The sequence below is a fragment of the Zootoca vivipara genome, chromosome 10 (genome assembly GCF_965207765.1).
Source record: "Zootoca vivipara chromosome 10, rZooViv2.hap1.1, whole genome shotgun sequence".
NCBI lineage: Eukaryota > Metazoa > Chordata > Lepidosauria > Squamata > Lacertidae > Zootoca > Zootoca vivipara.
In genome coordinates, this window is record NC_142593.1 from 4,165,835 (window position 1) to 4,193,305 (window position 27,471).

General features: G+C 41.7%; 1 protein-coding gene across 3 annotated transcripts in view; it reads right to left on the reverse strand.

The window, feature by feature from the left end:
* Positions 1-27,471, reverse strand: part of LOC118077036 (guanine nucleotide-binding protein G(q) subunit alpha) — an 87,175-nt gene that overhangs the window by 14,920 nt on the left and 44,784 nt on the right. For all 3 annotated transcript variants that reach the window (XM_035100329.3, XM_088653193.1, XM_088653192.1), the window contains 2 exons: positions 12,217-12,371; positions 63-191 (listed from right to left, as the gene is read on the reverse strand). In XM_035100329.3, the coding sequence (XP_034956220.1) occupies positions 63-191; positions 12,217-12,371 (284 nt within the window). The remainder of the gene's footprint in view (positions 1-62; positions 192-12,216; positions 12,372-27,471) is intronic.

Sequence of the window (27,471 nt, forward strand, 5' to 3'; positions counted from 1 at the left end):
AAAAAAAACACCCCAAAAATTAATGTATCAAGTAATAACAATTTTAAAGCCTTTTTCTCTACCTGAAAATGACACTTTGCAAGTCAAATGGGTATTCAATGATTCCTGTAGTTGGAACTCGGACTCTAAGCACATCTTGTTGGGTAGGTAGATAGCCAGAATCTGCTATACGGTCCATATCATTAAGATAACTATAGACAGGAAAGAAACAACAGCAATGAAATATAGTGATACTCTAGTCCTTTTGAAGAAAGGCACAGTATGAATTTAAAGGACAAAGAAATGTTTGAGTGCATGTGGTTGAGTGTTTGTGTCATGGAAAATACCAGCTCTCGCCATGTGGAGGGGTATTTGAACACAAGATGCTCCATGTGAAACAGGCATAGCAGAATTAGCCTTCTAGGGCAGTAAATCAGAATTTGGACAGGGTACTTGACTGCAATCTATGGAGAGGGAGATAACCTTGTCTTGCAATCACTCTTCTCCCTTATTACACAAAGGTTTGATCTGCTACGTTTTAATAGGTGCATAAGTAGCAGTGAATTAAGAAACAATATCCAGCCATCTTCCTTTGAAAAATAATCTTAAAAACATAGAACTTATATTTAAAAGCACCATAATTACTCAGCCCCCTGCAGATCCAGACAAAATGAAAGCCTTTCAGAAGAAACTGATGAAAAGAAGAGGATTCTTCAATTATTAAATTCCCCCCAAATGAACCGGTCATAATTTACAAAACTCGAAAGGACACACTAAATGACTAAGGGTAGAGGGTGAGAGTATATAGGTGTGTAACCCCAGTAATGTATTGCTTGGCATTTTCTAAATAAATTTTCTAAATAAAAAAAGAATCAAGAAAAAAGATATCATCTTCCCACTTTTACAAATAAAAATAGAACACTCTGATGATCAATTATGGAACCATTTTTCCCTCCCTGAATTTTGAGCCAACTAAAAATATGAAGATAACAGATAGCTTGTTGTAGAACAATATTTACTGCCCTTCCAAAATTACTTTCCCCTGACAGCTTACAATAGAAATATAAGCTACAGTAATTCAAAACAACAACAACAAAAGAAATGCATGGAATACATTTGTAAACACGTATTTTGGGGATGGCTGACCACCCCTTTGGTGTCCCTAATCAAGTTTGCAAAAATACCATGGTTGGAAGATTAAGCAACATTCTTGTTACACTGAGACACAGAGAGTCTAAAATAAATTTCCTGGAAAACATTTAATCCTATACAGTGGAACCTTGGTTTATGAACACCTCGGTTTATGAATTTTCAGTTTACGAACACCGCAGACCCATCTGGAATGGATTAATTCACTTTCCATTACTTTCAATGGGAAAGTTCGCTTCAGTTTATGAACGCTTCAGTTTATGAACAGACTTCCAGAACCAATTACACCCATGCTTCGGGTTAAGTATGCTTCAGGTTGAGTACTCCGTGGACCCGTCTGGAACGGATTAATCCACTTTCCATTACTTTCAATGGGAAAGTTCGCTTCAGTTTATGAACGCTTCAGTTTATGAACAGATTTCCGAAACCAATTGTGTTCATAAACCGAGGTACCACTGTATATCCTGCTGGTACAAGGGTGTAGCAAGGGTGTAGGAGGGCCAGAGAGCCAGTGGCCCTGGGCGCAGATTTTTGAAGGGGCATGAGGGGACACAACCAGGCACCCCCGATAGGCTTCCTTCCTCACCAAGCTGTGCCCAGACTGGGCCTTCAGGGCTGGGGCAGCGGCAGCATCTCCTTATCGTGGCCAGTGAAGGGACGCCCACCCCTGCACTGTCCAAGATGGAGGAAGGGGGAAGCTGCCACTGCCGCCACCCACGAAGGAGAGCCAAAAGGCTCTGGCAGCCACCTCCTCCTTTGCGAATGGGGCACTACAGCCCTCAGGTCTGCCCTTTTCACGGGTCAGCTTTGAGCCTCTTTTCCCCTCCTCTTGCCTCACTCGCCACTGGCTCAAATTGCCACAGCTTGCTCAGCGGTGAGAGCTTGGGCTGGCGCAGCCACTCTCTGTGCCCCACCCCACCCCCAAGGTGCCCGGGCACTGAGAACCCATGCTATGCCCCTTCTGCCTGCAATTCAGGAACCCCTTTGCTATCATCCTCTTTGACACTACAGTGATTCCTGCTCTGCCTACAACTGAATTCTTATGTGTCTCACAAGAATACTGTGTTATTCTTTTAGCTGATGTTTCAAAGTTTCATACAGTGGAACCTCGGTTGTCGAATGCTTCGGAAGCCGAACAATTCGGAACCCAAATGCCGACAACCCAGAAGTGAATGCTTCCGTTTTCGAACGCGCCTCAGAAGTTGAATGGCTTCTGAGGCACCTTTCTCAATTTCCTCCATTCACTTTGCTGACAGCCCTTTGATCCTCAGTTGTCGAACATTTTGCAAGTTGAACGGTCTTCCAGAATGGATTACATTCGACAACCAAGGTTTCACTGTATAAGGCTTAAAGGTTAGTTTTGTCCCTACTTTCCAGTCACTTAGCTAATGCAGGTTCAAGGAACCTTTTTCAGTCCAAAGGCTGGCCAACCTGGAGCAAAAGGTAGGTGGAGAAATATATGTGTCTCTCAGCCTCTCTGCCATGCTAAAGTCAGATGTTTCTACACATATGCACGTTGTCTTTTCATCCAGGCAAGCAAGAGGCAAAAGCACATTCCAGCCAGGCAAGAGTATTAAAAGAGGCCAGAGAGAAGGGTGTGGAAAGAAGAGAGGGGTTGGTCTAGAGAAGACTAGGTAAATTTGGGCCCTGGGTCTGAGCTTCTCCACACCTGAGTTAGTGGCTGAAAACTTGAACGCTACTGTGCAAGGCTACACATGTTTGCTCGGAAGTAAGGCCCATGGATTCGATGGAACTTGCTCCTATGTAAATGAGTAACGGATTAAAGCAGGCACCCCCAACCTGATGTTTTGGCCTACAACTCTCATGTGTTGAAATGTTTTGCAGCTGTGGCGCAGTACAGCAGGTGACGTTAAGTTTATGTGAATTAAGCTGTGTCAGCAATTGGGTATAGTATGTAAAAGAGCATTGTGTACCTCTCTCAGTACCCTGGTGGGTGGGTCACTCTATGGGTCATGTTTTGTAGTGTTAATGTAACTTCTGCTATTTTCTATAATTAAAACCAAGCTGGAGATTTATTTTGCATTCTCTTAATTATGCGCAGAACCTGCAGTTTCCTCAGCATGCTTTCTGCAGCGCAGTTACTCAGTTTAAATTTCTTAACACTGTGATCCCTAGCTAACAGGACCAGTGGTCAGGGATGATGGGAATTGTAGTCCAAAACATCTGGAGGGCTGAAGGTTGGGGGTGCCTGGATTAAAGCCTTCAACAAATTTTAGAACCTACTAATGCAATCCCATACGTATTTACACACAATCCTACTTGCTTTCCTGGGAGTGTGCAGACTAACTCAACAGTTTGATGAGATGAGGTACACAGACATGTACACAAAAAAGATTAGGGTTTTAGGATGCAGTCCACAATTGTTTTTGGTACATAAGCATTTGAATATGGATGGCAAACATACATCATTAGACATGAACAGCTTGGCCTGCAAAGAAAGTATTTTGGGTTAGGAAACAACTGCAAACTGCCTGCCCAAGAAAACCGTATGTCTTAAGCCCCTTAGATGCTGCCAGTCTGTGCCCCTTCCCTTTTTGCATTGCAACCCCTGGGAAGCAGGCCCTCCACTTCAGAAACTCTTGATGTGACTCACTATGTTCACAGGTTAACATTCCTTTCCTGCATTTCACATCACCCTGTCTTGACTAATCAGAAGTTTTCATACAAGATCAAAGACGAGTTAGCAAGGCCTAATCAGGGGCTACTGCACAATGAGGAAGAAATAACAGTATATGACTTGCTTTGGGGGTTACATTCATGTTTCATTTCTACAGCGGAGTGCAATGTCAGGCACACATTTCTCATATTGGTGAGTCTACCATGAAAGGGCAGGTGTAGAACCCACCACATGATTTGGCACCCTGAAAAATAACAGCTTGCATTCTGATTTTTCACTCTTACCAAGGGAGGGGGGGGAACAGTAGAAGATGAAAACCAAGAACCAAAGCAGTTTTTCTCACCTTACCTAAGTATTATCAAAACTTCTCTGTTAGGAAAGTAGCAAGGTACGTATGTATTCTGTATGTGTATATATTCACCTGTTGTCTTAAACTGATCAATAACATATTTGTGCCTAGTTACAGGTAGGTAGCCATGTTGGTCTGGCGTAGTCAAAACAAAATAAAAAAATTCCTTCCAGTAGCACCTTAGAGACCAACTAAGTTTGTCATTGGTATGAGCTTTCGTGTGCATGCACGCTTCTTCAGATACACTGAAAGAGAAGTCACCAGGTCCTTATACATAGTGAGAGCGTGCGGAGGGGTATTACTCAGAAGGGTGGTGGGAAAGGATGATTGACTGATAGGTGTGGAAACCTGACTGTTTACGACTGCAATTGGTCTTACAGGAAAAATTACGACTGTTTACGACTACAGGAAAAAGCATGGGGTGAGATGGCTAAAGATAGCTTTATCATGTATAATGAGATAAGAATCCAATGTCTTTATTCAGACATTTATTCAGATATTTGTGCCTGTTGAAAGTCATTCAAGTCAGGAAAGCTCACACAATTATTTTCGGAAAAAACACTACAAGACACCACTGTCCTTTGTCTCTCTGCTGTTGAACTGGTTGTTAATCAATTGTATTATCTCAGAACAAGTGGAATCTATCCAGCTGTGCTATAAGGCTGCCCAGACAAAGTGAATTCTGTCGAGAATGTAAAAAAAGATGCTAACTGCCCCACCAAATTCTGTTTCTTCCCCGTATGCAAGAAGAGAAGAGATGGACTCTCCCACAGTGGTAATGCGCGCAACCACGCGGGGTGATTTGTGCTATGGGGGAGAAGTGGAGATCAGCCTATTTAAGCCCCCTCCACCCCATACTCTCCCCTCTTTTCATTGAGGCTCCCTTTGGCAGTGTGGGCTCTGCTAGTTGCTTTCATTGAAGTGGCCAAGTAGGAAGTTTTTGGGTGACACTAATTGGCCCATGTCACATCTTTTTTGCCTGCTTCACACTGTTGGGTGTGGTCTGTGTGACTGGAGTGGTGTTTTGTTTGAATCTGGCTAATTGGCATTTGGTCCGGGTGGGTGAATAGATTTTGGGAAATATCTGACAGAGTGGTGCTTGGGCCTGTCTGGCGCACTGGGGTGAACAATGATCAAGGGGGTCACGGTGTGCATGTCAGGTTCATATATCCAAGGACTATGCAGTGAGGGGGAAGGAATATCATTGGACCTCTATGGGGGAATCACAGTGTGCAGCTGGATCAGGAGATGGGAGATAAATGTACCTCACCACCCAGATCTCATTGGTTTTGGCTACTTTTGGCTGAATTATTCTGATTGCCAGATTCTATAGTTGTTATATTTTAATATACGGTAACTTGCTGCCCATCTTTCTTGTCTCGAGTCTTCTTGAGTGTGTTGGCAATTTCTTATTGTCAGGCAGCCTTTGAATCTCCTCTTTGAAATTTACATTTCTTTCCCACCTCATCCAAAGGACTGTAATGTAATATTATCTAGACTCTCCATGAAATGGTTATCTGCCTGATAACTGTGACCAATATTCCTATCTCCGAAACTACACTGCAAATCCATGCTATACTAGGATCCTGTAGATGCATCAGAAAGTGTTGTGGCCAATTGCTTGTTATACACATATTACCTTGGTAATGCACCTCAGGCCTATCTCTATGGCAACCCAGCAGAATTGCCTTAGCAGCCCGTTAATATTATTTTTATAAGATGAATTACAACTATAATTAACTTGTAAAATATGGCCTGTACTAGACATATATTAAGATTCGTAAAAATGTGTGTGTGTACACGTGCTCCATTTTTTCTTGGTTAAATAGTTAACTGAATGTATCTATCAAAAATATAAAAAGCCAGTAACTGAAATAGCCTTCCAGAAACATCCATGTGTGTTTTTGTTGGGAGGGGAGAGGGGAGAGGGGAGAGGGAGGGGGGAGGGGAGAGGGAGAGAGAGAGAGAGAGAGAATGTGTGCCGCACAGCTTTCAAAGGTGCCTGAATTATTCTAAGTCTAATGAGAATTTCCAGGAAAAACATTAGAGAGCATTACTGCAAGTATAAATTATGCAAACGAAGAATGTCAGTTCTTAACCACAACAGTCAATGAGATTTCTTGTCTCCAAGTTGAAGGTCATGACTTTTGAGTATGTCTCCTTTAGTGCTACACCCAAACATAAATTTCAGCATTCACAAAGGATTAAAAATCGTATTACAGGTTTTGTAGCATGCATATTATTAGTTATGCGGCGCTATCATAATAAAAGGTGCCTTATAGCATTACACAGGCAAAATGCAAGGGCAAGCCATCACCTAAGCAGTTTTCAGAATAGGTTCCTTGTAAGCCTACCCTTGTAAGCCTCCCTCCAAGATAATGTAGTACAGCTTACCCATCACAACCAAACTTCATCTGCAACATGCAGGGAAGAACAGGTTACGTTCAAGAATGCACTTCCAAGTAATAAAGGCAAGGGTGAGGCCAAACTGGCCTGGTCAGTGCCCTGGGTGAACGGAATGTGCTAAGAGAAACACATGGGGAACCAGATGTTATTGGACTACAGCTTCCATCAACCCCAGCTAGCACTGCCAATGGTCACAGACAAGGCAAGATGTAGTCCATTAGCATCTACTGTACAAGCCCATCAGTTTGCCATCCTTGTCCCAGCCCATACCTCAAGAACCCTCTGGAATGTGCTGGGATTCCATAGCTGACACAAAAGATTTCCTCATAGACAAGCTGATATAAAATGGGTTCTGTGAATGTAGATAGTTAGCAAGCAGACTTCCATGTGCATTTTCTGTGGCCTACACTACATAAATGTTCCTAACTAAGCTCGGTTCAACTGGAACTCTGCAAATGTACAGGGGCTGTGTGTCTCCTTTGGCTTTGATCTGAACAATGAGCACAGCACCATCAGAGGGAGGAAGTGCAGTTCATGTGATGTCCACCCATCAAAGGAAGCACCAGTGGTTTCTACCAAAGACCTTTTCATAGTAGACATGATAATTGGAATTTCTCAATCATAGCATAACATGCCTGTCAAACTGATCCACTGAAGCTCTAGCCATCTCTAATGCAAGTATCTGTTAAGGATAATGATATACTTTCCTGAAATGCGGATGTTTACTTATGCTAAATTACTGTTACTTTTAACATGTGTTTTTTCCTCTGGCGATTGCTCTCATGTTTTTGGCTGGCTGTGAGTCACATGAGAGAGGTATTTCATTCTGTTGTGACTGTTATTCCAGTAACTGTTATTTTTTAACTGTTTTCTGCTCTCTCTGTGTGCGTGTGTGTGTGAGGGACAATGGCTGCTAAGAGAGGATTTTCAGGATACTGTGTCAGCGTGATCTGTCAGAAGTGAAACAGACAGACAAAGATCCCTAAACCTGTGCAGGAGCTCTCTGTAAGGAACAAAGAAAATACTGCTGAGGTGAAAATAAAAACCTTTCAAAATTGTAAGGCCTGGGAGAGGTAAAACCCTGGTGCAAGTCTCAACAGTTTTGTTTATAAGTCTAAGAAGACTTCAATCGAATGGGAACATACCCATGTTTGAATAAGCATGTGATTGTTTATGTTTATGAAAGTAAAGTTAAGTAAAGCTCAACATAGAGCAGACTAGAAACCTGAACAAGTGGGGAAACCAGCTCTACCAAAAGGAGTAAAGTCCGGTGGGAAAATGATATTGTGACAGCTCATTATAATGTACGCAGACCCCTTTTGGTAGAGCTGGTTTCCCCACTTGTTCAGGTTTCTAGTCCTTCAGGAGGCTGCTCTATGTTGAGCTTTCCCAAGATGTTTCAAGCCCTTGGATCACTGCAGGAACTACATTTCTTCAGTATAGCCTGGTTCCTTTCTTGCCTTTCTTTCCTGTTCACCTGCACCTAAGTAATGCTTTCTTTGGGACTAGTTAGGACCCTTGTAGGAAGTGCAAGCCAGTGGTATCCTGAAGAGGGGAGTGGATCCCTGTTCTAGTTTATTTTAAAGCATATTAAGGCCCTTCTCTGTGAGCCGCCTCCGAGAGGGGTGGGGCGGGAAAACAGGTCTTCTCAGTGGTCGCTCCTCATTCATGGAATGCTTCAACCAGGGAGACACATTGGTACCATCACTATCTGTTTTTAGGCACTAGTCAAAAACAATTTTATTGTTTTCATTATGTTTTAAGTTTCAACATGTTTAACAAATACAGTCAAAACAGTTTTCTCTTTCCTCTTATTCTTGTCAACTTCCCACCCCTTTTTCCATGGAGTTGTTTCTCTGCTTCTGCTGCACCCGATTTTATATCTATCAAATCATAACCACAGTATTATGATCTAATTACTTCTGATGCTCATAGCTCAAGTCCTGCTAGCAAGTTCATCATACTATAATCTTTCTTTAAATAGTCCGAAAAAGGCATCCATTCTTCCATACAACACTCATCATTAGATTCCCTTAATTTTGCTTTAAGTTTTGCCAGTTATGACTGCATAGCCCATTATCTTACTTAACTCTTTTGTTGGAACTTCCTCTTCCTTCCATTTCTGTGCATACAGAATCCCAGCTGCTGTTGTTACATACATAAACAACTTTAGCATGGGGGGGCGGAGGCGGATTTCTACCCCTATAATCCCTAACAAGTCAAAAACATTTTTATTCGTGAAAGCTTTGGGGCTTTCACCTGGAGGCTAAAGTACCGGTATGTTTGTGGCCTCTTCTTCTGCTCATCTTTTTAGCAGGGTCGCTTGAGTTAGATCTGCCCTTTTTATGTACTGTATGTTACAGCTGAACATTTTTGGTTGCCTTTTATTCTTGAGTCACTTTTGTGGCCAAATGGAGCCTGCATGGTCGGTGGATCCCCACAGCAGGAAGCAGACAGAGAATAATCTACCAGTAGATCCCTGATCTGCCTTCTGATCTCCCAATTTAGCATACCTACTCTGGAACAAATTAAGTTTGTAATCGGAGGTACCACTGTACTTAAATCTTTTCCTATTGAAGATTACAGCTTCCTTTCCTACTCTGCTCTGTATCAGAAATGATGGTAAATCTATGTATGTATAGAACTTTGAATAGGAAAGCCACTAAAAATTTGCACCACAATGAGATAGTCTTTTTTAACATTCAGTAATCAGGTAGTTTAAATGGCTTTATAAATTTATACAGTTTTTACCACATTTGTCACAACAATGATGCAAGCTGATGTTATATAATTGTATGTTAAAATAGGTACATCATTTGACTACAACACATTACCAGGAAAATCTAATTAGGGTGTGGGAGGACATGCTCCAATCCATCATTTCTGGTCATTTTCAACACTGCAGATTCTATAGTTTACTATAGATCCCCAAGCCAAACTGAGGACACAGATGAAGCCTTTAGTAAATATACTAAATTATATTGTTTCCTTACTGTGTTTTGCATTGCAATAGATGTATAGTCTATAGCATCCTGAACACTTTGTGACTTGAACGTTTTGGATCCCGAACGCCACAAATCCGGAAGTGTGTTCCGGTTTGTGAACGTTCTTTGGAAGCCAAACGTTCAACGCAGTTTCCATGGCTTCTGATTGAGTGCTGGAAGCTCCTGCAGCCAATTGGAAGCGTCACCTTGGTTGTCGAACATTTTGGGAAGTCGAACGGACTTCCAGAACAGATTCAGTTCAACAACCAAGGTACAACTGTATATTGGAAACATGAGGTCAGACAAAATTTATTTTATCTCCTTCCCTCCCGCATCACTAATATATTAAGATTTTTCACCATCCATAACAACTAAAATGAACAATAGAATTATCAACTACATTTAGAATAAACACTTGAACACAATTTGAAAAACAGAAATATACGGTCTTTGGGCAGCTCAAAAAATGCTCCTAGTGATTAAATTATTTTAAATTTAATTTTAGTCTTCACGGTTGTGTTTTGGTTTTCTTTTTATAATTCAGTCTTTCAATTTCAATGAGATATGATGGAATATTAGTACAAGACACTCAAAGATAGATCTGATAAGGAAAGGATGAGTAGGTATGGGAAAGATGTTTATGTGCGGCAGCTGGGCAAGGAAACTAATTTTCAAGTAATATTATTATTGTCAAAAGTACTCGAGAAAAGTGGGTGGCATGCCTACCTTGCTACAACACGGTGAAAATTCACAAAGGATTTACTAATCACATAGTAAGGAATGCTCTATATAAGGTGTGGACTAGATATCAACAATTACTAGAACCAAAAGCATTAAAAGAAGATCAGGGACAATTAAAGCTCAAAACATTTGAGGAGGTAAGACATCACCTCACTGTTTGGCTTCAATATCATCAATTCAATAATGTATTTAATTCAGATAAAAAAATAGGGTTTGGGAGAGAAAAATTTAAATTACAAAAAACATTACTAAAAAATAGTAAGAAATTGTTGTCCAAAACTCATGACCAATTATTGGAATGGGACTTAAAAGCCAAGGAATTAAAAGATGTTATACTTAAATGGGCACAAGGAGAGATGTGAAGGCCTGGAAAACCCCCGAAAAAAATTGGGAAAAACCCGTCGTCGTCCCCCATTTTTTCCTGAAGCCATTTCGTTTTTTCTGAAAAACTGGAAAAATTGAAAAATAAAATAAAAAAATTAAATACTGTGGAGAGGAAATATGAATAATTGTTACTTCTGGATTTTTAAAAATCGTTTTGTGGAGGTTTTTTTGTTCCACATAAATTAGTAAACAGTTCATGAGATTGTTGCTCCATTTGTTACAAATACAAATAAATATTATATTAAAAGTAAATTCTGTTTGTAATAATTGTTTGGATACACTATATTTTTAATATGCTAGTTGTGATAATTTTACGCCCATTAAAATTGTCCATAGTTATATTTTATGTTTCTAAAGTAACAGAATTACTTTAAATCTGGAAAAGAAAAAGAAGTGCTAATGTAGCTTTTTTTTTTTCAATTTTTCTGAAAATTTTCGTTTTTTCTGGAAAAAAACACGGCTTTTTTCTGAGCTTCAAAATTTCCGGAAATTTTACATCTCTAGGTGCAAGATATCGGCCACACAATATATACGGAACAGTGGGAAAGGCTTTGTAGGTTGGATATACACTTTACTGCCTGTTACACTATTAAAGAGAATTTAATGAAAATGTGCTACAGGTGGTATTTGACACCTTCCAAACTCGCTAAGATATATAAATTAAAAAACAATTTATGTTGTAAATGTAATAAAGCTGCGGGTACAATGATGCATGCATGGTGGGGCTGTGAAAAAATTAAAAATTTCAGGGGCATACCTATTAGGCATTTTGGGGGAAAGACACCCAACAGGATAAGAAAAGGCTAATTCTATATGCCACTGGTTACAGGTAGGTAGCCGTGTTGGTCTGGGTCGAAGTAAAATAAAAAAATTCCTTCAGTAGCACCTTAAAGACCAACTAAGTTTTTATTCTGGTATGAGCTTTCATGTGCATGCACACTTCTTCTGAACACTTCTTCTGAAGAAGTGTGCATGCACACGAAAGCTCATACCAAAATAAAAACTTAGTTGGTCTTTAAGGTGCTACTGAAGGAATTTTTTTATTCTATATGCCACTGCCACAGCCAGATTATTACTTGCAAAAAAAATGGAAAGGAGTTATTATCCCAACAAAAGAGAAACGGATAAGTAAATTATGTGAATTTATAGAACTGGCGAAGTTAACAGCAGCCAGAAGACATCAGACAAATCAGAAGTTAAGGAAGGAATGGCAATGCATTGAGGATTATATGAAAAAAACACTGCTCTAAAGTTAATATGTTGATATGCTTAGACTAAGTTTGTAAAGTAGATATTCAGACAGAATAGAAAACACACACACACACAGCTTACAATTTCAGGATGCCAGTTTTCAAAGTTTTCATCAAACTCTATGCAGTAAGACAGTGAAGTGAACACATGTGTACATTTATAAACTAAGTATTTTATCAGTAGTTGTATACATTATCCTAAAATAAAACAAGGTAGGAAGTTTGAACAACTAAGATTCCCAGTGACTGGACACCTCAAATAATTCTTGAAAAACAGCTGTCCATGAGATATGTCTAAAGCATTACTATCCAAAACATCTTCCCATTTATACTTACTATTTAGTAGAATCTGACAATTGATACTCTCGCCGCCTGTCATAGCATTCTTGGATTCCAGGGTCATTCCATAAATACCTTATTGCATCTACATAAGGGTTCTCAAATGAGGACACTTTCTCTATGTCAACGTCTCGAACTAGCTGTGCATTAGCCTATAATAATAAAAACAAAATCCAATTACATTTACGTGCATTAGACACATGGAACAAAATATATATTAGGTTACACACACACACACACACACACACACACACACACACACACACACAGCATAATGTGTTGATAAGAACATTTGGAAATGTTGTTTCCTAGACATGTGGTCAGACTTTTTTCTTCTAAAATATGTGATAAGTATGTTTTTTAAAAAAGCACTTTCTGGAAGGTAAAAAGGGTAAAGGTAAAGGACCCCTGGATGGTTAAGTGCAGTTGAATTTGACTTTGGGGTGTGACGCTCATCAAAAGGCAATGACAGCACTCAGGATATTGAGATGCAAGTGTGAGCCACAAAAGTAAGTAGAATAGAAAAGGAGAAGTGATTGTTGGCTGACAATCAGAGTAATTTGGACAGAGCAAAGGTGCGTGGACATTCTAACTACGTGGAAGCTGGGGTACAAGCTGACAACATGCTAATATTAAACTGTATCTGAAAATACTTATTCATTAGCAATACTACATTAGCATATATGAAAGCTATAATAAACACATGCTAACAAATCAAAAGTTGTTAACAAATATAAAATACACTACAAAAATAGTGTTATGTTGGATATAAAGCTCCAGTAGATTATTGGGAGCATGAGGGAATTGTATTATTTTATTAACTTCATAGAACTGGTAAAATGTCAACATCAATTAATCTATGGTAGTATAAAAGTAAAACATTTTAACTGGCAAAGATATTGGCTTCAAAATCAAGAATCCCACAGTTGGCTACTGTAAGAACAGGATGCTGGACTATATGGACATTGGCCTGATCACACACGTTCGTCTTATGTTCACCCAAGATAATATGAAGAAGCAGCTCTTCTGCTCTCTGTGCCAACCAAATGAACTTTCTCAAAATGATGTACATGACCTTCATTTGCTCGTGCAGAAAGTGGAATATCCTTGACTTAATTCACTATACTCAATACTTGCTTGTAGGGAACTGTCTGGAACTGACAACAAACACCAACAGAAACTTATTTTCATAATGTGGAAAATCCCCTTCTTTGTTTGCTTAGCTATCAGACATTGCTAAACAAACAATTCACAGGCTTAAATTTAAATTTTCAGTTCCTGTTTGAAGTAGCCAAAGAAACAGCAGTGGTACCCCGCAGGATGAACAGTTGTGGTACCCCGCAACGAAAAAAATTGCAAAACGAAAGTGTTTTTTCCAATTTTTTTGACGAGTCACAAAATGAAGCCGTCTATGGCCGTGCTTCGCAAGACGAAGCAGCCTCGCAATGGGAAGGGAAGCCACTGCCACCACTACTTACCTTTAGGACTCCGCCAGTGACGTCCACGGCTGCCACTTCTGCCTCCTGCGGCAGCGCAGCACTCATGGTGGCTTCCGTGGCTCCGGCAGGAGCAGCAGCGGGGCTCGCCAGGTGGCCCTTGGCGGGAACAGCAGCAGCTTCTGAAGGAGCGAAGGCTGCGGCGGGAGGAGACCCCGCGGCTCCAGCCTTGCTTTCTCCCAACTCTGTAAATGGCTTCCGGACTCCTTCCAGACCCCTGGCCCTCCTGCTGCTTCCCCCTCCCCAGAGTCTTGAAGACTTCCAGCCGTGGCGGGTGAGTCGGCGCCTTTTTCTTATGCTTCTTTTTTTCTCATAGGAACGCATTAATTAAATTTCAATGCATTCCTATGGGAAACCGCACTTCGCAAGACAAAATTATTGCAACATGAAACGACTCATGGAACGAATTAATTTCGTCTCGCGAGGTACCACTGTAGTTTCAAGCTAAGGAAGTTATCTTTTCTTTAAGCAAGCAGACTGCATTACTGAAAAACCTTTTCAGTAAGCAGGTCTACCAGGTGTTAAAACTTAGGTCAGACATGGGGAAGCTGGGGGAATCAGCAGTTACTTGTGAAGTCTAATGAATGTCCACTCAAGGCAAAAACATTTAACCAAAAGATTACAAAACATCTTGCAATTACAGCCAAATAGCACCATGCCTTGTGCTTATATAACACTAGCTTTGTGCAACCGACCTCCAGTAGTTATATTCATTGGTGCTACCTGGAACTATAATCCTCCTCTGCATCACTATAAAATAAGGGGAAGTTACTGGTGCAAGAATTAAAAAGTTCATTCCTATGTGTAGCTATTAGTTACATTAGAACCAGCTAGTACTGTACTGATCTTCATTATTATTTCAATTTCAATTTATTTATTATTACGGTCGAGGACCAGCTTACTGATCTTCATTATTACAGTAAGAGTAATACAGTCAAAGTGGCTCACTTGTCTAGAAATATTGATGCACTATTTGGTACAAACGGCTCAACCCCTTATTCAGCAGTGTAATTTGAATACATGCCTAACAATATGCACACACTGGAGGAAGGAATGGCAATAAGTATGAAACTTGAGACACTTTTTTTAATCCGTTACCTTTTGCTGTTCAATCACAAGATGCACAATACAAGTTACTATGATTTTTGTATTTATTTCAATGTACAACATACCTTTTCCTAACTGTAATTAAACTGTTTTATGGTAGAATTTGGTCATTAGCCAATTAGCTACTATCATGAGTAGTTAATATCACAGCAAGCATATATTAGCTGTACGTTAATAATGAACATAGTTCTAGTTACAGGTAGGTAGCCGTGTTGGTCTGAGTTGAAACAATATTTAAAAATTCCTTCAGTAGCACCTTAAAGACCAACTAAGTTTTTAGTATAAGCTTTTGTGTGCATGCACACTTCTTCAGATACACTGAAACAGAAGTAACCAGACCCTTATGTATATTCAGAGGGGTGTGTGTGTGATGGGCTGATAGGAGTGGTAAACCTGTAGATGACTGTTAACGACTGTTAATGACTGCAATTGGTCTTGCGGGGAAAAAGCAAGGGCTGAGGTGCTAAAGAAAGCTTGATCATGTATAATGAGATAAGAATCCTATGTCTCTGTTCATACCAGGTGTCTCCATGGTTTTAAGCTTGCTAATGAGTTGCAATTCAGCAACTTCTCTTTCCAGTCTGTTTCTGAAATTTTTCTGTAATAAAACAGCTGCTTTGAGATCTTGTATAGACTATCCTGGGAGATTGAAGTGTTCTCCTACTGGTTTCTCTGTCTTGTGATTCCTGATGTCAGATTTATGTCCATTTATCCTTTGGCGTAGGGTTTGGCCTGTTTGTCCAATATAGAGAGCTGAAGGGCACAGTTGGCATTAGATGGCATACACAATGTTAGAAGATGAGCAATTAAATAGTCCTGAGATGGTATGTTGCATGTTGTTGGGGCCAGTAATGGTGTTGTCCGGGTGTATGTGGCAGCAAAGTTGGCATCTGGGTTTATTGCAGGCTCTGGTACCAGTGTCTATGTTAAGTCTGGTGGTTGTATTATTGTGGGTGAGGAGTTGTTTAAGATTGGGTGGCTGTCTGTAGGCAATGAAAGGTCTTCCTCCCAGAGCTTGAGAAAGAGAGCTGTCATTGTCCAGGAGAGGTTGTAGATCTCTGATGATGCGTTGTACTGTTTTAACTTGGGAGCTGTATATGATAACTAGTGGTGTTCTGTTATTTTCTTATTTGGGTCTGTCTTGCAGCAGGTTCTCTCTAGGTATCAGTCTGGTTCTGTTGATCTGTTGTTTAACTTCATCAGGTGGATATTTTAGTTCTAAAAAGGTTTGCTGTAGATCTCTTAGGTGAGATTCTCTGTCTTTAGAGTTGGAACAGATGCGGTTGTAACGTAGGGCCTGGCTGTATACGATGGATTGTTTGGGATGTTTGTCGGTCAGTTGGTTTTTGGTATAAGGTGGTGTCTATACGTCCATCCTGTATTTTTATAGTAGTGTCCAAAAAATGTATTTCTTGCATAGATTGGTTCATTGTTAGGTTGATGGTGGGGTGAAAGTCACTGAATGTCTGGTGGAAGGTTTCCAGGGTCTGTTGACCATGTGTCCAGATAATAAAAATATCGTCAATGTATCGTAGGTACAAGAGAGGTTTGAGTGGGTAGGAGTTTAGGAAACGTTGTTCTAAATCTGCCATGAAGACGTTGGCATACTGTGGGGCCATGCGGGTGCCCATGGCTGTGCCGCTGATCTGGAGGAACAGGTCATCACCAAATTTGAAGTGGTTGTGGGTAAGGACAAAGTGGCAGAGTTTAGTAGCAAAGTCCGCTGTGGTTTTATCTGAAATGGTGTTCCTTATGGCTTCACACCTGGTATGAACAGAGACATAGGATTCTTATCTCATTATACATGATCAAGCTTTCTTTAGCACCTCAGCCCTTGCTTTTTCCCGCAAGACCAATTGCAGTCATTAACAGTCGTTAACAGTCATCTACAGGTTTACTACTCCTATCAGCCCATCACCCATTCCCATCACACACCCCACACACCCTCTGAATATACATAAGGGTCTGGTTACTTCTGTTTCAGTGTATCTGAAGAAGTGTGCATGCACACGAAAGCTCATACCAAAATAAAAACTTAGTTGGTCTTTAAGGTGCTACTGAAGGAATTTTTTAATAATGAACATCGTGTCAGTCAGATAATGCACGTTCCCCTGAAAAGTACACAGACTAATTTATTCAAATATTGCCAAGGATCATTAGTGAAATTTGCAACACACAAAAAAGGTGACTGCTTAAAAGAGAAATGTCAATAAATAGACAATAAAGTATCCTTGGCAGTTGTTCTTCTTTTTAAAAAGGAAAAGTTATAAACATAAAGTTCGATTGTGATGCATATAACAAAAATGGGCAGACTATAGGCAATATCCCATTTGCAAATGGGTTGCATTCTGGGTCATTGCATGCTTGTGTGAAATTGCGTGCAACCATAACAAAAAGCCTGCAAACACCCCATTCTGCCCCCTAACCCCCCCTCCCCACTGGGATGCTTTTGTAATGTGTTTAGGTCACTTCCAGGTTCGGTGCAATGAGCACATGCGTGGTTACGCAAATATTGAATGGACCTAGAACGGCTGCTGCCTGTATATCCATCAGTATCTTTCCACAATATCTGCAAACAGATCTTATGAACTGGAGACTTGTTAATGCACTCACTGTAATATTAAATGATATCAGCAAATGCTCAGCACAGAGGAATATTTCTAGCAAGATCTAGCTGTTACAATTGTAGATCAAAGATCTGCAGCAAACGAAATCTACAATCCTGTAGTTGTGAAATGAAAGACAGATTAAATGTTCAAGTGAGAACAGAACAGATACAGAGCCAGTCATAGCAAGAAAATGCTGGCAAGTTCCTCACTATGGGAAGCCATGCTTTCCAGTAATTAAACATCTGACGTTATAAAAATGATGGCACATCCATTTTTGTAAGCCACAGGAATGGAAGTTAAGTCCTTTATTTTAATCAAAGGTCTCTTGTGAACACAGGAATCGGTTCATTTGCACACTGCTGTCTTCAATGTTTGGCAGCGATTCTCCAAAGTTCCAGACGGGAGTCTTTCCTACTCATACCTGAGATGCCAAAGATTGAACCTGGGACCTTTCGCACGCAACACATGTGCTTTCCTACTGAGCTGCTGCGCACTCGTGTCATGATGCCAGACGTTCATTAAGTGCAAAAATTCCAGGACTTACAGTATTATCAGCAACTGAAATGCAGTCTGTTAAGAGGGTTTGGAATACAGCTAAGATGGGCTCTAGAGCGAGGAAATATGCCAGATCGGTAATAAGAATATAAAATAGTCACAACGGCCAACATAAAGGACAAAATATCTTCTTGTTAACACGGGCCTATTCCACATATATGTAACATGGGGAGAAAGGAAAGCACGTGTAACCAGGCTGGATGAAAATCAATTTTAAAAATATATATTAAAAAATCAGATTTTTAAAAATTTAAATTGGATTTTTTAAAAATAAAATGCTTTTGGAATAAAATGCTTTCTAAAGATACAATAGTTTTCTATTCAAGTTACATTATAGTCCAGGAAATAAAGATTTGCTTTTAATTATGAAGCATTAGGCTTTATATGCAATGCTTAAATGTTTTGGTAAATGAATTCCATTAATCCATTCACAATGTCATACTCTTCCAGAGATTTCTGAAAGATTATTTGGGGCAGTTTTTCTAACGAGAAGATATTATCACAGGTGCTTGTTTTTGCAGTTCTAAAAAGTGTAAAAAGTATCTGCAGAGATAACATGCCTTTTCTTCACAGGAAAAATGTTATAAAATAAACATACAGAGTTGAGGAAAAAACTTTAATCCCATTGTTCCTTTGCAAATTTATATACACAGAATCAACCCCTTATCTCTTAAATGCTAAGTTCCAAGAGGTTTAGTAAAGAAAATCTCTTTGGTGAGATACACAAGTTCTCCAACTTTTAGAAACACTGAATGGGAAAAATCAGCAGTTCAAATCTGTGACTGGGCGAGCTTTTTTGGGGGGGGGGAAGAGGTCATATTAACCAGTGAGGTGTTTAACCTGAATAGCTGATATGAAAAACTGAAAGGTAGACATCTGGGGCATGCCTTTAATTTGAAGAAGAGACATTGTGCCATTTTTATTATGTTTAAAAGTAGCTTATTTTAGAGCAGCCTGGAGATGCTTTGTACTACAACTTCCATTAACTAAACGGCCTCGGTCCAGTATATCTGAAGGAGCGTCTCCACCCCCATTGTTCTGCCCGGGCACTGAGGTCCAGTGCCGAGGGCCTTCTGGCGGTTCCCTTGCTGCGAGAAGCCACGTTACAGGGAACCAGGCAGAGGGCCTTCTTGGTAGTGGCACCCGCCCTGTGGAACGCCCTCCCACCAGATGCCAAAGAGAAAAACAACTACGGTACCAAACTTTTAGAAGACATCTGAAGGCAGCCCTGTTTAGGGAAGCTTTTAATGTTTAATAAATTATTGTATTTTAATATTTCTGTTGGAAGCCGTCCAGAGTGGCTGGGGAAACCACCAGGGTATAAATAATAAATTATTATTATTACTATTATTATTACTACTACTACTTCCCAAGCTGGTTGGGGCGAATGGAAGCTGAAGCCCAACAAGGCTGGGGAAGGCTCTTGGAGAGCAAAGGCGGACAACTTATCCGCAATTTGTTGTGGGTGAAAAGTCCACCATCCCCTGTGAAGTATCAGTTACTTATCCCTCATTTGGTTGCATTTAAACACTTGTTCGCTTCAAATCCTGACTAGCTTAAAACTGGAAATGCTTGCTAATTTATTTTTGCATACACCTTTCAGTGAAGCTGTTAGCTCAACCAGCAGAAGTGTTGATTTAATTATTTCTTTAAACAATTATAGTTGAAAATCATAGGCTCTGTTTCTCCATCATCCTCTCCTGAGGGTGCCCACAGAAAACGAAATCCCGGACAAATATAAATAGTTATAGGCATGAAGATAAAGGTTAAAAAAGGACAAGACACCAGGGCCAGAAAATCCCTCCGCTACAAGGCAGTGATGGTTAAAGCCAAAAGATCAAGGCACTTCACAAAGCATCTGCAACCCACTTTCCTAAGCCTTGCTGCCCACAGAACACAGCACCAGCTCCATCTCTCACACAGCAGCTTCTTTCCTCTCCAGTGCTAAAGGACAGCCTGTCCCTAAACTCTGAGCAACCATTTGTAAGCAAGTCTTGAAAAGCATGAAGAAAAAGCAGGGCAGTCCAACACAGACACAGGCAGCCTGATCTTATTCAGGCCAAGGCATAATGAAATCCAACGGCAGATGTTAAGTAACAGTTGCAGAAAGGCTGCTCTGTGACTGACAGCACTGCAAGCCTGCTAAAACATAAAGCCAACTTTCAACTCCCACCAGGCAGCCTCCCTTCTTCGGAAGTGTTACATAAGCAGAACTTGAGTATAGCACCCACATAGTCCCTTCACAGCAAAAATCACTCTCTTAAGTTTCTTGCTTAACCAGACTTGCCACTGTTGGGAGAAAGGGTTTGTGTCAATTAACTTTTATATCAAATTTATCGTACTTTTTTTAAAAAAAATTGCATTGGGTTATAATACATTGCACCAGCACAGGCTTTTATTTTCTGCTGAAAACTGTTTAAAAACTTTAAAAACAAACAAACAAACAAACATTAGTGTGCAGATCTTATCCTATATAATAAAGTGCAAGTGTCTCTGCGTCCAGTATTCCCTGTGTCCCTGTGCTTGCGCTACTGCGCATGTGCCCCACAGACACAGGGACTGGCTGAAGAGACTGCACGCGCGTGCGCTCCCCCCCGCCTCCTCCAACCGCCGCTCCCGGCCGGACACCGCTTCACTGCAGGGCACATCGGGTAAGGGAGGGTGGAGGTGAATGGGGGGAGGAAGGGCGCCTTTGAGGAGCCCAGTCCGGCTCCCGCCACCGCTGCGGCCCCGGAGCCCGATGCCACCATCTTGGTCCTCCTCCGCCTCCTCCTCACAACCCTCCCTGGCCTGTGAGAGGTGCCGCCTCCAGCCAAGCCAGGCCAGGCCAGGGAAGGAGCCTCTCCTCCCCGGCGTAGGTCCCAGGTTTCGGAGAAGCGCTGCGCAAGCACTTCTCCCAACCCTGGGATGTCTCCTTCCTGTCGGCGGCTGGGGGAGAGGAAGGAAGAAGGAGAAAGGGCTGCTTTCTCCTCCTTCGTTCCTGTCCCCCTGCCGCTGACAGCAAGGACAGGTCCCGGGGTTCGGAGAAGCGCTGCGCAAGCAATTCTCCGAACCCCGGGATGTTCTAGCGCCCGTTTACTCAACGGGCTGAATTACACTAGTCTATTTATATGTTGGTTACAGTTACATAGGCACCATGGTGAGAACCTGTGACCTGCCAGATGTTGTTGGGCAACAACTCACATCAGCCCCAGCCAGCATAAAATTAAGATAAAAAAATACCTCATTTAAAAACTGTTTAAAATATCTAAAAACAATTAAACATAATTGTAAGGGTGACTCCCTACAGGGAGCCAGTTCCCATCATCCTGACGTCCACCTCGTCAAGTACAGAGAGCACCAGTGGTTCTGAAGCAGCCAGAGGGGGAGGGAGAGACTCGGAGGAGGAGAGAAATCAGAGGGAGAAACAATGGGAAAGCTTGGGGGGTGGAGGGATGCAGGCAAATGCTTAGGGATCTTGCAGAGCCACGGCACCAACCACTTAGGGAGGAAGCTGAAAGGGCATGACTCCTTCTGGCGCAAGAAGTAAGGAGAGCGCCGCAACGCAGGTCAAGGGGGCGGCGTTTTGGGGTGCCCAGACTACTTTGCTGGCGTAGGAACAGACGTACGCCATTGCCGGATTCTGATTCAGGATGAGAGGTCATGTTTTAAGTCAGGCATCCCCAAACTGCAGCCCTCCAGATGTTTTGGCCTACAACTCCCATGATCCCTAGTTAACAGGACCAGTGGTCAGGGATGATGGGAATTGTAATCCAAAACATCTGGAGGGCCGCAGTTTGGGGATGCCTGTTTTAAGCTGTCTCTGCACTGTAAATAAATAGCACAAAAAACGTCTTTGAAGACAAACTGGACTCAGGCGGAGTTACTCTAGAGTAGCCACGACGACCCTCTGACAATAATAAACAATTTAAAGCAAACATAAGAACAGATGTACCCAAATCAAGTGTCTGGATATGCCCAGTACAGTGGTACATCCAGCTACGAACTAAATTCATTCCGGAGGTGTGTTCTTAACATGTGTGCTTTTGCTAATGGGGCTCCCGCTGCCACCGGCGTGCGACTTCCGCTCGCATCCCAAGGCAAAGTTCACTACCAGGAGCATCTACTTCCGGGATAGCGGGATTTGTTACCCGAAGTGTTCATAAGGAGGATACGTAACCAGAGGTTCCACTGTAAAACAAAAAAAAGTTTTCAGTGGGCAGCTAAAAGAGTAAAGTGATGGTGGCTGCCTAATATCAACAGGCAGGGAGTCCCAAAGCACAGGGGCTGACCAAAATTTCATCTTGCAGTTATTATTAAGTTCTAGTCTGTCATTTCGTTCTGTATATTAGTAAACACCAAAGAACAGTATATACACTTGAAATTTTACAATATAAAGGAAACTGTTTATTAAATTACAAATAGTGATAAATTTTTGAGATTTAGTTTTTCAGTGTATTAGTAAAAGTTTATCAAATAATAGGGTTTTTTTTTGTAAAACTGAATTTGTAATAAAAACTCATTGTTGTAAAGAGTGCACTTTTTGCCAATGTGTATTATATTCGCCAGCAAATCCTTTTTTGTTGTTGTTGTTTCAAGGTTCTGACAATTGAGGTGTGCATTAGACTTGATGGTGCATTGGACTTGAGTAAATATGGTAATACATACAGTGGTGCCTCGCTTAACGAATGCCCTGCTTAACAAAATTTCCGCTTAACAAAAGGATTTTTCGAGCGGAGGTTGCCTCGCTAGATGAATTCGTTTTATGAAAAATTCGTCTAGCGAATCGCGGTTTCCCATAGGAATGCATTGAAATTCAATTAATGCGTTCCTATGGGCAAAAAAAAAAATCAAAAAAATTCAATGCATTCCTATGGGATTCGCTAAACGAATTTTTCATTATAAGAAAAGACCCGTGGAACGAATTAAATTCGTCTAGCGAGGCACCACTGTACTGTACTTGGGAGAAAGCTCAGTGAGTGTTACACTGCATAGGATCAGGTTGTTAATCTATATTGCACAAGGTTTCCACAAGGTGAAGTGGCCAATCTTTCAACTGGAATTAGTTGAAGTAGTGTTGGGACACAATTTTGCTTTGTGAGAGACAGAAACTATAAACACACACTTGTAGAAAGCACACTCATAGAAGTGCTTGACAATATTGGATTAGTGAACCACAGCCCTCAAAAAAGTGAATCAATTCTAAATGTGACAAGATTAGTAAACAGACTGAAATATATTCCATCCAATCCAAATAACTTTATCGGACTAGCCACCGGCCATGACAAATCTAAATAGACTCTAAATCTAAATAAAAAATAAATACAAACAAAAGTGGTGTGGCGCCACAAATAAGTGTCTCTATTTAGATCTCCATGTCTCCCTTACACTTCACTGCTATATTGTCCAGGGTCTTCTTTTTGGCCGCCAAAAAGGGCAATTTTATGAGTCACTGAAACTTTTACGTCACTAAGAAGTTATAGGACCTTCTCTGCCGGGAGAGACATTTTCCCTATACAGATGGTAAGGTGAGAAATCACCTCCTGGGTGGGCAATATAGTAAATGGTGCAAGATGTCTTCCACCTGCAGATGGAATACAGAGTCTGTCTAGGATGCTGGAGGGCACAGTCTGAAAACACAGCCCAGAAAAAGCGAATCTTAGTGTGCCAGAGATTCGACTCTAAAATGGACCGTTTTTAGAAGGGGGAACCAAGCAGAGCATTTAGAGGATTTAATCGCTTGCAGATCATGTAAACTTCAGTTAGGGTGTGGAGGGTGGGAGAAGCTCTGGAACCAACTGGTGCTTAGAGGTAAGATTCAAATTCTATTGTCTGAGCTGGAAAGACCCTCCCCTTACCTGGCCACCCCCTGGCAACACTTCCCCAGGCAGGATTGGATGCTAGGCTGGGGTAGGCAGAGACCCCTGGCATCCTACCCAGGAAGGTGGTGCCAGCCCCGAACTACCAGGGAGTCGCCCTATGGGATCAGGGGGCTGCGTGCAACCACACAAAGGTCACCCCACGTTTGATGTGTGGAGCGGTCATTGCGCCTCAACACGTTGACAATTCTTTTGTCACACCCTACACCCAACAATTCCCCATCCCTAGATGCTCCTATCCTGTAACTCTAGAATTGCTATGAACAGGCAGCAGTTAGGTAGGAGGGTGCCACTCTGCACATGTTCAGAGGCATCAACATTCACCGCGCTCTTCTACTGAAAATGGTAGAATGGCAGTTTAAGTAGCAGGACTCAGCTTGTTATGAGCAGAACTCTACTGATAAAACAAATTACTAAATATAACAGCCAGCCTCTGCAAGTCATTGCAAGTCATTTTGTTATTCCAGTAGTCCTAATGGTCACTAGCAATTGCATACTTTGGGTATGAAGCTTCTTTTTCTTCTGCAGAATTAATGGGTCTGAGTGTCACCAATTTTAGATATATATACCTACCTCACAACCACCTGGGGCAAGACAAAGCGGACCAGCCTCACAACGTGGTATCAAAGTCCATCAATTAGCTTCATGGCTCAGTGAGGGTTTCCTCTAGTTCCCAGGACAATAATAATAAATTTTATTATTTATACCCCACTCATCTGGCTGGGTTTCCCCAGCCACTCTGGGCGGCTCCCAACAGAATATTAGAAACACGGTAAAACATCAAACATTACAAACTTCGCTACACAAATTTTAACCGCCACAGCACACCATAATAAATAGCATGTTCCCCCTTTGCAGGAATGACATTCAACTTTGTGAAGTGTACCACGTTTGGCGGCAGGGAATAACGCTTGGCATATAGCAAGCAGTGAAAGCGCTCTTTCAAAAACTGAAAGTTTCCAGTTAATTCTTCCTGAAGCCATTTGAAACGTAAAGCTACTAGGATTGGAAAATGAGGGTGGCATATGAAATGTCCTAAAATTCAATTCTTAATTTCAGCATAAAATGCTAGACACACAGTACCTAATCAAATGCATGCATTAAGTTCCTTCCAAGTTTGTGTGCATCTCTGTGCAAGGAAATAAAACAAAAATGAGATTAACATTCTTACTACATTACAACTTTCCTGCCCACCTTAAGTGTGGGGAGTGGTGCAATTAACACCTGTGAGCCATGTACTTGCAGCTCAGTGGTTAGAGCATCTGCCTTCAATGCAGGAAGATTCCAGGGTTCAATCCCCAATGGCATATCCAGGCAGGGATGGAAGAGACCCTGGAGAGCTGCTGTATGTTAGTGTAGACAGTACTGAGCTGTAGGAACCACTGGTCAGCTTCATATAAGCATAGAGTTGTCGAGTTGGAAGGTATCCCCAGGGTCACCTAGTCCACCCTGGCACCCCCTGCAATGCAGGAATCTCAACTAAAGCCGCCATGACGGATGGCTCTCCAATCTTCCTGCGCACTGTGCTTCCTCCAGGCTAAGTTGAGATTTATAAGTGGCTGCAAGCCCACAGCCAGACGAGGAAGCACAGCACATCTCCCCTCTCCCTCAAACTCATACAGATGCCCCGAAGGGGTTCTCTCTCCATCATAGTGGCCTAAGCCCCGAGATCCACCGCACGCTGGCCAGCCTGCCTCCTGCTTTCCCCTCACTTCAATCTATTATTTATTTATTTGAATTTCTATACCGGCTTTCCTAAGAGGATCACAGGGTGGCTTGCAGTATAAAAACAAAAACACATAATGTGGCAACAAACAAAACTTTAATTCCCCTCCGCCTTTTGATGGACTAGCCCCTTAAGTACCTCTCTTCCATTCTGGCAGAGTGTGAGGAGGAGCAACAGGGCAGGGGGGGGCATGCCTGTTGCGTCCTCCTCAGCCATCCTGGCAACCCCGTACAGCATCGCAAAGCCGATTCCCCCTTTGCCACGCAATCCCCTCACATCACTCCTTATGGGGTCCTGGCCGCGGGATCACATTCATCCAGTGCTTTACCAGCTGCACTGGCTCCCCGTGGAGTACAGGATGAGGTTTAAGGTGCTGGTTTTGACCTTTAAAGCCCTATGCGGCTTGGGACCCTCGTACCTACGGGACCGCCTCTCCTGGTATGCCCCGCGGAGGACCTTAAGGTCCACAAACAATAATATTCTGGAGATCCCGAGCCATAAGGTGGCTAGATTGGCCTCTACTAGGGCCAGGGCCTTTTCAGTATTGGCCCCAACTTGGTGGAACACTCTTTCACAGGAGACCAGGGCCCTGCGGGATTTGTCATCTTTCCGCAGGGCCTGCAAGACAGAGCTGTTCCGCCTGGCCTTTGGGTTGGACTTAGTCTGACCCCTGTGTTTTCCTCCCTCATGGCTTGGATTTATGGACTACTTAAAATTAGAGTGCATTTTAAATTTTAATACTGTATTTTAATCAATTGCTTTTTATGTTTTATTGTAATTTTATTGGTGTGAGCCGCCCTGAGCCCGGTTTTGACTGGGGAGGGCGGGGTATAAATAAAAATATTATTATTATTATTATTATTATTATTATTATTATTATTATTATTATCACCAGCAGCAGCCCAGCCACCCTCTTTCTCTCCCCACCTCACTTGCCCACCAGCTACCTTTCTCCGAGCCTCCTACATACGGCACTCTGGGCAGCGCACGAGTGCTCCTTTTGTCCCTCCCCCACCCATAAAGCAGACATTTTGGCAATTAAAAAAAATTCCCCAGATGGTAATTTCACCCTTGAAATCTCAGACATGTTGGGGGGGGAATGGACTTATGGCAACTCTACATTTGAGACACCTATATAGGCCACTGTCCATTTCCTAGTATTTTGAAAGAGAAATTGAAGGGGAGGGGGAGAATTCTTGCTCAGTGTGAATTGGACTGTGTGGGATAATGATAAAAACAGATATCTTAATTTATTATTGAGCTACTTAATTCCTCTGTGAGAAGCTGACTGTGTTGGTTCTGTAGACCCTGCCCTGGTACAACCATACAAGGAGGGCTTGCAGTCTGAATTTAGCCAAGTCACATAAAACAGCACGGTTGACAGCATTACAAATCTGGAGGAACAACATTCTTCATGTGTGTCAACGGGAACTAGTTTTAGGCGTGTGCTCTTCACAATGCTGGAGGAATTTATACATGTATTTTTAATAATTTCAGTTCACTGTGTGTGATAGAAGTTCTTCAGCTGTTCCTTGCATTACATTCAAAGAAGGTGAGGAGAGGAAAAGGGGAAGGTTCCTTTTTTTAAGTTCCTGCAGTCTAGGCTGTGTTGGATAACTTCAGTTTAGAACACTAGCTTTTTGTTTCCTTATAAAGAATAGAGCTCATCTAGATTCTAGGAGACCTTACATAAAAAGAGAACAAGGGTATTGGGAGGTGTAGAGAAAGGGGGGCACTGACCCCAATCGAGCTGCATATGCAATAGCACTGACAAAACAGCAAATGCAGCAATCAGCTATTTGGTGGGATACACATACAGAAACATGCTTCCAAGCACATACAGGCTTCTAGCTTCTTGTCCCTTAAGTAGTAGCAGTTGCCAGGACATTGTCCTGTTTGCT